The sequence below is a fragment of the Sus scrofa genome, chromosome 2 (assembly GCF_000003025.6).
Source record: "Sus scrofa isolate TJ Tabasco breed Duroc chromosome 2, Sscrofa11.1, whole genome shotgun sequence".
Classification (NCBI taxonomy): domain Eukaryota; kingdom Metazoa; phylum Chordata; class Mammalia; order Artiodactyla; family Suidae; genus Sus; species Sus scrofa.
The window spans coordinates 33,730,929-33,744,675 of NC_010444.4; the positions used below are offsets into that span (position 1 = coordinate 33,730,929).

General features: G+C 35.0%; 1 protein-coding gene across 5 annotated transcripts in view; it reads right to left on the reverse strand.

Annotated features, from left to right (window-relative positions):
* The window catches only part of ANO3 (anoctamin 3), a 430,234-nt gene that overhangs the window by 112,189 nt on the left and 304,298 nt on the right, over positions 1-13,747 (reverse strand). For all 5 annotated transcript variants that reach the window (XM_013987284.2, XM_013987285.2, XM_003122910.5 and 2 more), the window contains one exon: positions 6,294-6,394. In XM_013987284.2, coding sequence (XP_013842738.1) covers positions 6,294-6,394 — 101 coding nt within the window. The remainder of the gene's footprint in view (positions 1-6,293; positions 6,395-13,747) is intronic.

Sequence of the window (13,747 nt, forward strand, 5' to 3'; positions counted from 1 at the left end):
TTAGGTTTATAAAATTCTACACATGCAGAATATTAAAGCATAAACTTTAGACAAAATGCTGAAGTTTCATGTTCTTAAAATAAGCAGAAAACTCTTTCAGGAGTTAATAACTATAATTTTTTTTTTTTTCCTGAATGAATTCTTTTTTTGTGGAATGCATACCTAAGTTTCAACACTGAATAAATACAAGAAATAGCTGATAGTTATGAATACCTTTTATGAATAAATCTTTTAAAAATCTTATCTTAAAAAGATAAGTATTTTTTCTATTTAAGTTATTTGTTATTCTTGGGAGTTCCTGACGTGGCTCAGTGGTTAACAAATCCGACTAGGAACCAAGAGGTTGCGGGTTCCATCCTTGGCCTTGCTCAGTTGGTTAAGGATCCAGCGTTGCCGTGAGCTGTGGTGTAGGTTGCAGATGTGGCTCGGATCCTGCATTGCTGTGGCTCTGGAATAGGCCAGTGGCTACAGCTCTGATTGGACCCCTAGCCTGGGAAACTCCATATGCCATGGGTGAAGCCTCACAGGTGAATTTTACCAAACATACAAAGAGGAAATTATATCCATCCTCCTTAAACTTTTCAAAAGGTTGAAGAAGGAACACTCCCAAAGATATTCTCTGATGCCACCCACCATCAAATCACCCTAATTCCAAAACCAGACAAAGATACCACCCAAGAAGAAAACTATAGGCCAATATCTTTGATGAATATAGACACAAATATTCTCAACAAAATTTTAGCCAACTGAATCCAACAACATATCAAAAAGATCATACACCACAACCAGGTGGGATTCATCCCAGGTTCACAAGGATGGTTCAACATACGCAAATCAATCAATGTCATACACCACATTAACAAAAGAAAAGTCAAAAAATCACATGATCATCTCAATAGATTCAGAAAAAGCATTTGACAAAGTCCAGCATCCATTTATGATAAAAACTCTCACCAAAGTGGGTAGAGAGGGAACATTCCTTAACATAATCAAAGCTATTTATGACCAACCCATAGCAAATACAATGCTTAATGGAGAAAAGCTGAAAGCCTTCCCGCTAAAATCTGGAACAAGACAAGGATGCCCACTCTCACCACTGTTATTCAACATAGTACTGGAAGTCTTAGCCACAGCAATCAGACCAACAAAAGAAATAAAAGGCATCCAAATAGGAAGAGAAGAGGTAAAACTGTCACTGTATGCAGATGACATGATGCTACATATGGAAAAGCCTAAGGACTCAACCCAAAATTACTTGATCTGATCAACAAATTCAGCAAAGTAGCAGGATATAAGATTAACATTCAGAAACCAGTCACAATGAACAATGAAATATTAGAAAAGGAATACAAAAATACAATATCTTTTAAAATTACACCTGAAAAAATCAAATACCTGAGAATACACCTGACCAAGGAGGTAAAAGACGTATATGCCAAGAACTATAAAACATTAACTGAGGAAATTAAAGAAGATGTAAGAAATAGAAAGCTATTCCATGCTCCTGTGTTGGAAAAATTAATATTGTAAACATGGCCATACTACACAAAGCAATCTACAGATTCAATGCAATCCCTATCAAATTACCCATGACCTTTTTCACAGAACTAGAATAAACAATCCAAAAATTTATATGGAACCACAAAAGACCCAGAATTGCCAAAGCAATTCTGAGGAACAAAAACCAAGCAGGAGGCATAACTCTCCCAGAATTCAGGCAATATTACAAAGCCACAGTTATCAAGACAGTGTGGGGCTGCTACCAAAACAGACATACAGACTAATGGAACAGAATAGAGAACCCAGAAATATACCCAGACACCTATGGTCAATTAAGCTTTGACAAAGGAGGCAAGAACATCAAATGGGAAAAAGGACAGTCTCTTCAGCAAGTATTGCTGGGAAACCTGGACAGTTGCATGCAAATCAATGAAACTAGAACACACCCTCACACCATGCACAAAAATCAACTCAAAATGGATGAAAGACTTATATAAGGCAAGACACCATCAAACTCCTGGAAGAGTACATAGGCAAAACATTCTCTGACATCAACCTTACAAATGTTTTCTCAGGTCAGTCTCCCAAAGCCACAGAAATAAAAGCAAAAATAAACCAGTGGAACCTAATCAAACTGACAAGCTTTAGCACAGCAAAGGAAACCAAAAAGAAAATAAAAAGACAACTTACAGAATGGGAGACAATAGTGTCAAATGATGCAAATGACAAGGGCCTAATCTCTAAAATATACAAACAACTTATACAACTCAACAGCAAAAAAGCCCACAACCCAATTGAAAAATGGGCAAAAGACCAGAATAGACATTTTTCCAAGGAAGAGATACAGATGGCCAACAAGCACATGAAAAAATGCTCAACATTCCCGATTATTAGAGACATGCAAATCAAAACTGCCATGAGATACCACCTCACACCAGCCAGAATGGCCACCATTAATTAGTCCACAAATAACAGATGCTGGAGGGGCTGTGGAGAAAAGGGAACCCTCCTGCACTGCTGGTGGGAATGTAAGCTGGTACAACCACTATGGAGAACAGTATGGAGGTACCATAGAAAACTATGCATAGAATACCATATGACCCAGCAATCCCCAATATATGCCCAACATGTATCCAGACAAAACTTTCCTTAAAAAAGACATGCACCCACATGTTCATTGCAGCACTGTTCACAATAGCCAAGACATGGAAACAACCCAAATGGCCACTGACAGACGATTGGATCAGGAAGGCCTGCTATATATGCACAATGAAATACTACTCAGCCATAAGAAAGAACAAAATAATGCCATTTGCTGCAACATGGATGGAACTAGAGACTCTCATACTGAGTGAAGTCAGACAGAATGAGAAAGACAAATACCATATGATATCACTTATATCTGAAATCTAATATATGGCACAAATGAACCTTCCCACAGAAAAGAAAATCATGGACTTGGAGAATAGACTTGGGGTTGCCAAGGGGGAGGGGGAGGGAGTGGGATGGATTGGGAGCTGGGGGTTAATAGATGCAGACTATTGCCTTTGCAATGGCTTAGCAATGAGATCCTGCTGTGTAGCACTGGGAACTATGTCTAGTCACTTATGATGGAGCATGAGAATATGAGAAAAAAAAGTGTATTCATGTATGTGTAACTGTGTTGCCATGCTGTACAATGGAAAATTGACAGAACACTGTAAACCAGCTATAGTGGAAAAAAAATAAATATCATTATATAAAAAAAGACTTTTCCCAGATAGACTATGATAAAATAAACATACTTTGAAAGTATATTGATAAAGAAGAAACATCTTTGAATGCCAGATGTTTGGTGTAAAGCAAACATGTTAAGCAACATTTACTTTTTCACTGAATGAAATTATAATTTCAAATTAATGTGTCTTTGTCAGAATCAAATAATCAAATGATGCCAATTCCCCCTTGGGTAGCAAAAAAGGAACCAATCTTTTATGATCCTGTCAATTATGCATTTTGTATAGAGTCCAAAGGAGGAAGTTGGGAGATATGCTCCTTTTTTGATGAGAAATTCTAACATGAGTTTCACTTAACCTATAGAACCTGAATACTGAAATTCATTGAAATGGCACACTTTATAGTCTCTAAGGGTTTCCCCCTTTTAGATCTACAAAAAAATTAGTTTGTGCATAAATTCAACTAGAACTCTTCTTAGAAACAATGCTAAAATCAAAAGAATGAAGGCATGTTAAATCAGTTAGGCTTAATTAGGTATTTTTTGCAATTTCACCCTGATTTTAGGAAGTATGTTACTGTCTTGGGTGTTACACTTCTTTTGCATCCTTGTTTATAACCTACAGTCAAATTAGAACTTATTAAAAATAATTTTGTAAGAATGTAAACAAAATATTAGGAATCCACAATCCCATCCATCAAAAGCAATCATTTTAACATACTATATTTTCTTCCAATTTTATTTCTATTCATTTTACATTGTTGAAATCACAGTGTATGAATAAATATATATCCAATGAAGTTTATTTACATTTCATTATAATCATTAAGATATTCCTATACCCATTCATTTTATAAATGAATTATATTCCACTGCAAGGGCATATCTAATTTATTTAAATCATGCACTATTGAACATAGGGATATTTCCATTTTTCACTATTATAAATAATACTTTGAGGAATGTTTTTACATATTTCTCAGTTACTTCTTAAGATAAAAAGTGAAGGTTATAAACAGTTTTAAGTTCACAGAAAATAATTTCAAATTCAGTTTCAGAATATTTTATGAAGTTTAATTCCCACCATAAATCAACAGAGGTAATTATTCACCATATCTGTGCTAGGTTTGAAGATTACTATTTATTAATTACTTAGCTAATGTCACAAGTTAAAATGTATCTCATTGTTTTAATTCTGTATGGTTTTGTGTAGCATGAATACATACAGACCAAATAAGAAGAAATTAGATCAAGCAAATGGCAAGTATTCTCCCATTATCAGCCTGTAATAAGTCACAGACATGTATTTCACAAGACTTTTTACAAGGAGACGTGGTGTCAGCAGGGAAACATTCATCAGAAGTCAAGTAATGTATACTTACCTAGTTGTATGCTCAAGATTAGTTCAGTAGGAATGTCTTAAATTAAAGCAGTCCTCTGTAGACATCAAACATCTGATCATAACAAATAATATCTAATAGGTCCTTATTTACTTTGTTCAGGGACCAAGTTTCAAAAAAATGTACACGCCTCAGTTTCTGGAAGGTATTTTATTGATCATTCATAAAAGGTGCTAAAGAATTGGAAAGACTTTTCTTTCCTTCATTAATCTTCTCTCTCTCTCTCTTTTGGTCTTTTTAGGGCTGCACTCATGGCACATGGAGGTTCCTAGGCAAGGGGTCCAATTGGAGCTGTAGCTGCTGCCCTACACCACAGCCATAGCAATGCCAGATCTGAGCTGCATCTGCAACCTACATCACATCTCATGGCAATGCTGGATCCTTAACCCTCTGAGAGAGGCCAGGGATCGAACCTGCATCCTCATGGATACTAGTCAGGTTTGCTACCTCTAAGCCACAACTGGAACTCCAATGGCTTCTTTGTTTTGTTTTGTTTTGTTGTTGTTGTTGTTATTATTAGTTTTGCCAAGCCCTTCATGTTATTATTTGGTCTCTTATAAATATTCTCTATATAGAGAATTTTGAAACTTTTGGCCAAGCAGGAATGGGAGTCAATTTAAGTATCCAATTCTACAATTGTCACAGTAAGATTCCTCAGTGGTTGCCAATGCTTAATCCATTTGTTATGTGGGCAATGACTGTGGTTGCATATTCCAAAGCCTGAGGTGCTCAGATGACTAAAAAGATGGTGATCAGCATCTCACATTTTATCATGAGTACTTCAGAGGCTTGTCATTCGATCTGCAGCTGTCAGCACTCTTACAAAGTTGGCCTCTTCTATGCTATCAGCCCCGAGAAATTTCTCTATGTTTTGAATTGCACTCTTATTGTTCATTTATGTTCATTATCTAGAGGTTCTTCTCCTTGGTATCTTGTTACCCTGAATCTTTTAAAACCTCCCTAGAAGTTTATGAAGCATATTGAACTCTAAATAAGTATAAATATTCATATCTTTAATACAAGTTAAAACTTGCACATAGTAGAAACACTGCTGAATTTTATTGTGAGAGATGATAAGGGAACGTGATACATTCTGCATGCAGCACAATGCACACAATATGGGGAAACACATCTATTCAATTTTTGCTTGCCTATAGGAAGGACTAAAAGATCTTTGAACTGAGAAGGTCTTTCATTACAATTAATCCTTTGGTATTGAGGGCAGAGCTAAGAAACCATCTGATTGAACTACACCTGAGGAATGATTCTTGCTAACTGCTATAAAGAGAAGAACACTGTATTTCTACACATAAGAATGATATACACTTACACTTCCTGCCTTCCACAAAAATAATGAGTTTCATCTAACCATATTAAATAAGAACTGAAACTGACCTTGGGAACTGTAAGTTAATATTTGAAAATAACTCATTTTCCTTCCCTCTAATCAAGTCCAGCTATAAATGATTTAAAGCATCCTTTTTGATATAAAGCAGAAAGTTTATCACATCAGACAAACAAATTAGAAGTAAAAATAAGAGTCCAAGATTACCCAAATTTGGGAGGAAAATGGATTTCATCTGTAGAAAGAATAACATTTATCATTATGAGATTTTTACAGAAAAAAGAGGCTCATCCTAATATACATTGAGACAGAATGAAATAAAGTTTGAATGTACCTGAAAGGCATCCTGATATTCAGCCTCTCTGCATACTTGCACAGCGTGTCCCATGGAATGTGAATTTTAATAAACATGATGTCAGGGTTTGCAACAGCTGGCTGCAAAGGATGGCAGAACAGGCACCACTTAGAATCAGAGCTGATGATACCATGCTACAATTTGATTTGAGAGGAAAGAACACTGTCCCCTTGTCTACATGAGAACCATTATCACTGATGTAAAAGGAATATATATATATATATATATATATATATATATATGAACAAAAATTCTTAATCCAGAAATACTTTAATAAAAAATTTAATAATGCCATAATATGTAAGAAATAATCATCCATGTGAGTTAGTACATTTTCTTCCCTTGATCATTATCAAGACCCACAATCTCCAATCAGGACAATCTGAAGGTAATTGTGTGTGATCATTTTTTCATGATTCTCTCATTCCTGCTCAGGAGGGTGAACAACACTGGCAGTTGCCACCAGTTATTCATGCATTTATTTTTCTAGCACATATTATTAAGTAATTACTACTCGTGGGGACTTATGAAAATGCTAGGGATAAATAGAGTGTAAATCCTTCAAGTCTGTGGCCTTACTGAATGGTCACATTTGCACACTTACTCTAACCTTAAAAGATTAGCATACTTTTTCCTGCAGGAGATCATAAGAATTTAAATGTCTTTGATCTAGACAAGAGATTTTAAAGCAAAATCAAGTATGTGTCAGAATTATCTAAGGAGCTTTTAACAAAATTGAGTACCTTGGTCCAATTAAAAATTCCCAGAATTGGATTCCATTGTTCTCATACCAGTAATGGAAAATCAGAGGACTTTTTGAACCAGATAATTAAGAAAGTTCTGAGGCTCCATGGGCCTCAGATATTATAGGAACTTCAGAAAGTAATAGGTCAGGCTTTTTATTTTTATTTATTTTTTATTTTAATATAATTTTTTTTTAATTTCCCTGATACATTATTTTTTTTCCATTGTACGGCATGGCAACACAGTTACACATACATGAATACACTTTTTTTTCTCATATTCTCATGCTCCATCATAAGTGACTAGACATAGTTCCCAGTGCTACACAGCAGGATCTCATTGCTAAGCCATTGCAAAGGCAATAGTCTGCATCTATTAACCCCCAGCTCCCAATCCATCCCACTCCCTCCCCCTCCCCCTTGGCAACCCCAAGTCTATTCTCCAAGTCCATGATTTTCTTTTCTGTGGGAAGGTTCACTTGTGCCATATATTAGATTTCAGATATAAGTGATATCATATGGTATTTGTCTTTCTCATTCTGTCTGACTTCACTCAGTATGAGAGTCTCTAGTTCCATCCATGTTGCAGCAAATGGTATTATTTTGTTCTTTCTTATGGCTGAGTAGTATTTCATTGTGCATATATAGCAGGCCTTCCTGATCCAATCGTCTGTCAGTGGCCATTTGGGTTGTTTCCATGTCTTGGCTATTGTGAACAGTGCTGCAATGAACATGTGGGTGCATGTCTTTTTTAAGGAAAGTTTTGTCTGGATACATGTTGGGCATATATTGGGGATTGCTGGGTCATATGGTAGTTCTATGCAAATTATTATTTTTGTGCATGATGTGACGGTGTGTTATAGTTTCATTGATTTGCATGTAGCTGTCCAGGTTTCCGAGCAATACTTGCTAAAGAGACTGTCTTTTCTTCTTTTTCAAACTTTTTGAAAAGTTTAAGGAGGATGGGTATAAGTTCCTCTATGTATGTTTGGTAGAATTCACCTGTGAAGCCATCTGGTCCTGGACTTTTATTTGTAGGGAGTGTTTTTATGTCATACTCAATTTCATTTCTAGTGATCGGTCTGTTCATTTGATCTATTTCTTCCTGATTCAGTTTTGGCAGGCTCTAAGTCTCTAGAAAGGTGTCCATTTCTTCTAGGTTGTCAAATTTGTTGTCATGTAATTGTTGATAGTATTCTCTCATGGTTTTTTATATTTCTGTAGTATCCATTGTGACTTCTCCTTTCTCATTTCTGATTTTGTTTATTTGGGTTTTTTCTCCCCTCTTCTTGGTGAGTCTAACCAGAGATTTGTCAATATTCACATCAGACAATATAGACTTTAAAATCAATCACACATTGGGGCACAAAGCTAACCTCAACAAATTTAAGAGTATAAAAATTATTTCAAGTATCTTTTCTGACCACAATGGCATGAAACTAGAAATGAACCACAGGAAAAAAAATGAGAAAAAACTTACTACATTGAGACTAAACAACTTGCCACTAAATAACCAATGGGTCAATGAGGAAATCAAGAAGGAAATTAAAAAATACCTTGAGACAACTGATAATGAAGACACAACCACTCAGAATCTATGGGATGCTGCAAAAGCAGTGTTCAGAGGGAAATTCATAGCAATACAGGCCTTCCTCAAAAAAGAAGAAAAATCTCAAATCGACAACTTAACCCACCACCTAAATGAATTAGAAAAAGAAGAACATACAATACTTAAAGTCAGCAGAAGGAAGGAAATCATAAAGATCGAAGAGGAAATCAATAAAATAGAGAGTAAAAAAAAAAACAATAGAAGAATTCAATAAAACCAAGAGCTGGTTCTTTGAATAGGCTTTTTATTTTTAAAAGTAGAATATGAATATGAATGTTATATAATTCTGAAGTTCCTACAATATCTGAGGCCCATAGTGTAATAAAGAAGTTTATGGCCATTCTAGCAGTGAATTCCACAGAGCTTACTCCTCAAATGAATAGAGGAACTGAATTATGTAAAGGAAGAACTGCTCTTTGATTCCATTTGGGCACACCTGTCAGATTACCCACAGATGAACTCCATTAGGTTAACATTGTTCCTTTAAATTTCAACAAGATAAATCTCTCAAGAAACATGTCAAAAAAAAAAAAAGAGAGAGAAAGAATGTGCCAATCTTCAAAGCTCAGAAGTATAGAAGAAATTTACCAGTCTAATTTAAAATCACATATTTAAAAGTTAAATTTTATAATTTTATTTTCATATATTCATAAAGCCCTAAGTTTTAGATATGGATTAATTTCATGTATTTGCAAAACATGTACCAAATTTGTAATACCCACATTATTAAACAGTAATATTAGAGAGACATGGGACAATCACTGCACTGATACTGAGGTGTAGACGACAGGCTGATAACCATTGATTTTGGGCAGGCACTTTCATAAACCATTATTTGCCAAAGTTTGTTTCCCTGAGTATCATGAAAAAAGCGGGGAGGATTATTCCATGGTCAAGACAATTTGGGGTTTCTCACTAGAGGACCTGTGAGACACTTTAATATGCATGTATTTGCTAAAATATCCAAGAAGGTAAATAAAGGAAACTGAATTTCCAAAATTTTGAATTATTTTCACTTCCTAATTTATTGAGATGATTTTGCAAATCACTATGGGAAAAATAGCAAAAGTTGCTTCCAGTGCAATTTCCAAAGGACATTCTTACTTCACATATGTTTCTTTTAAATTGAAGATAAAGAATAATGAAAATAAGAATTGACAATTACAGAAGAACACATAGTGTGTTTTAGGACTATATGACTATAGGACTTTGAATTCAGACCAAGTTTACACATTTCAGCTATGCTTGAGGAAATAACATGCATAATTTTTAAAATGAGCATTAATTCATTCAAACAACTATTTATTTAAAGTATATCTTTTTAATGAGCTATAAATCTGTTACTTGTGAAGGAAAAAAAAGATAATTATGACATTGATACCTCCAGGATATTTTTAGTGACTGTTTCAGACTTGTTTGAAAGTTTTCTGTGCAGGAATGGTTAAGTACAAAGAAATCTTTCTAAAGCATAAAAAGCATAGGCATTCACCTGTTTAAATGACTCCCTCATCTGAGGCAAGTGAAAGAATCATTTCATTTTTTCTTAAAGTTTTTTCCTGTTTTATCCATACAAAAGTTTTTATATTCAAAAATATAATGAATTATCCTTCTGTTGAAATGATGGTGTTGTCTACTAGTGTTATACCAACTTGTCAAGCACAATTTATATTTCTTTAATACTAACTGCCTACTTAAAAGAAATCACAGGGTATAGAAGAAAGAATATAGTGTTTGAAATCACAATGAGGTAAGTACAAATTCCATCTCTACCATTTTCTAGCTTTATGATTTGGGGGAATTTACCTCACTTCTCTGATCCTCAGTTTTCTCTCATGAGAAATGGAGAGAATTATCTTAATTCACAGAGATGTTATTTGTTTTACGAAAGACTGTACTATAAGGGGCCCAAGTTTAAGAGGTTACCCAGAATTTTCATTCTCAGTTGACAAAATGCCTCTCAAATCAGACCATGGCAAAGTTAGTAGCTTATTTCAAAGATTCCCTAGAATTTTTCTCTTTTTTTTCTTTTTGTTAGTAAATAGCTACCTGATTCATCTTTGGTGGAGCCTTCTCTTGAGTTTTGTAAGCCTTTTATAATTATAATAGGCTTTGAGTTACACAAGTATAAAGCCGGTAACAACATATGATTTGGGGAAAATGCTGAAGTAGAGTGACTTTAATCAAGTGATCGAAGAGTGAAATATTTTTTCTAATAATATAAATTGGATATAAGTTATAATAAAACTATAGACTATAGTGTCTTTGGAAAATTTATCTCTTTACTCCCATATGTATTTTAATTGTCCTATGCATTTAGGTCACTGTTTTGGGGGAGAAATGGTTTTTCTTCAACAGTTATTCAAAGAGAGAGAAAATGAGACTTCCAAGATTTCAGAAAACATATTTAGTGCTAATTTTCCCAGGGATCTGGAAGTGAGACCTTAAGAAAATGAATGGGTCTATATAGACATAGAAAACAGACTTGTGGTTGCCAAGAGACACTCCGGGGGGAGGGAGTGGGATGGACTGGGAGTTTGGGGTTAGTAGATGCCAATTATTACATTTAGAATGGATAAACAACAAGGTCCTACTATATAGCATAAGGAACTATAGCAATTCTCTGCATTAGAACATAATGGAAAATAATTTTAAAAAGAATATATAAAAAAACCTGAATGAGTCTAGACTCAGACAAAATCAGTCTATATCCAAATGGCAGATTCTACATGCCCTTGATCACTGCATTCCCTTCAATGGTTTCATACAAGTTTGAAAGTGGGGATCCCTACTATGGAATAGGCAGATTCTGGGATAAAACCATAGAACCTCAGGACCTGGGCCTTACTATAGAATAAAGATCACACTCTCCCACAGTGCACTGTGGTTTCTGAATCCTAGGTATGCTGGTTGCCAGAAAACATAAATAGCAAAGAGGAGTGACTAACACATGTATGGGTGTTGGGAAAAATCTGGGAAGGTTAGCCTCCATGGCAGGAGAACATGGGCTTCATACTACCAGTTATTGTCAGATTTGCTCTATCTTACTGTAAGTACAGCTAGAATCTGATCCCTCCCCAACACCACCCTGGGGTAAGTCACCACAATCTCTGGCCTAGATTCCTACAGTGCTTTGCTTATATTCTTGCCCTCAATAGTCTATTCATAGCACAGTGGCAAGTTACTCCTCAAAAAATGTAACTCAAATGATAGAATTTCTCAGAACACCATTTTATTTAGAGTGAAAACCAAAGTTTTCCCAATGCCTTACACAGCCTTTTATGACGTCACACTCCATCACTTGCTAATCCCCTCTCCTACGTATCTTGCTCTCACTCACGCTATTTCCATCGTTTTGTCTATTGCTATTACTTGCCTGCCCTTACTTCATTAGTCTTACCTTACTCTATCTTTTCCTATAGTATTTATTATCTTCTAATGAATGAGTTTATTTATTTACATAAGTGCCACAAGGGAAGAGATCTTTGCTTTGTTCATTTATGTATACCAAGCTTCTAGTTCTATGCCAGGTAAACAGTAGTCACCCATTCAGCATTTGTTGAAGGCTGGAATGCATGAGCTAACTTATTTTGAGTACGTATTCTATGTAACATGTACCTAAGCAAGAGATGTTGAAGACAAGAAAGCAAAATAACCCAGAATTATTCTGGAAGAGGTACTATGTCAGGATTCAAATTTGCATCATGAAGAGCTGGCATCACACTGATTATTAATTCATTCCTGTCAACTTGCAAGATGTGAAAAAAATCTAATACACTTAAATAAAGGAGATGCTTTAGAAGGATGTTACTGAAATAACTCTACCATCAATGAATGAAACATCAAGCTAAGTGCACATACAGCTAGAACATTTCTAATTTTGTATGTCTTAACTTGAAATATATGTATTTTTTCCAAGCAGTATGAATTGTCTTCTTTTGTCTCTTCCTCAACTTAATTTCTCTTTTGTTACATTTCTATTAAAAAAACAAAAACAAAAGTAGTTTTATTTTTTCACAGCTACTGAGCAGGGGTTTGGTGAGGGCTGGTGTTGGCAGGCAGAAAGATTACTTTCTCTCTTGGACTCAGAAGCTCCCAATCTGGCTCTATTCTGTTTAGCTCTGATGAAAGGAGCCTTTTCCAAGGGAACAAAACACCCAACGCCTTCACACTTCACATTATTATTTAATTATTCCATCCCAAATTCCCAAAAGGTAGAACATTCATTCTTGAGAGAAAAGGAAATTTTAAAAGAAAAGGGTTTTTACAAAGACATTCTGCAAGTTGGTGGCAGAAAGCAGAAAAAAAATAGAATATGGTTATTCATGGTATTAAGTCTGAGATAAAGAGAAAATGCTGATATGATCTGGAAATAACAAAGAACTCACCCCTGACAGTTAGAGATCATCCACTTATTCATTTACATGGCCTTAAAATATGAATCATTATCAGGTGATGATGTGGTCATCTAGAAACTGTCCACATCAACATGCAATTTAATGATGTTTTGAGACCTACTCTGTGCCAGGCTCAGTGCTTAACTCTGGTAAATATAAATTTTAAAAAATGGAAACTTGTTCCCTAGGGAATACTCCCATTTTTCAGCTAACAAATCCAATATTTAATGACATTTCCACAATTTCATTTTCCCTTTCCTCATGTCACAAGCCCCAAGTATTTTCGATTTAATATTGATTAAAATTAAGTTGCAAAGACCACAACCGCTAAAAGTAAAATCTTAAAGAAGAAATACATATTTATGATAATGCAAAACAATGGATTGGATCATTCAGATAGCTGTAAGTATTTATATACCAGTTAGTCATTAGTTAAAGTTTAAAAATATATCTAGGTTCTATCTTGTAATCATAGAGTTAAGTTTCTTTCCATGTCTGTTTGCTTAAAAGGGCAATACACATTATACCAATTTTTTTAATAGTGTGGTTGGAAGAATTTTAAGAAGTCCTCTAAGATCCTCATGCTCTACTGTCCTTGTCCTATGCAATCTCCAGGGCCTGTGAATATGGTGAATATTCACTCCCATGATTAAGGTCTGTTATATGGCACATTTGCTTTTAGGAAGG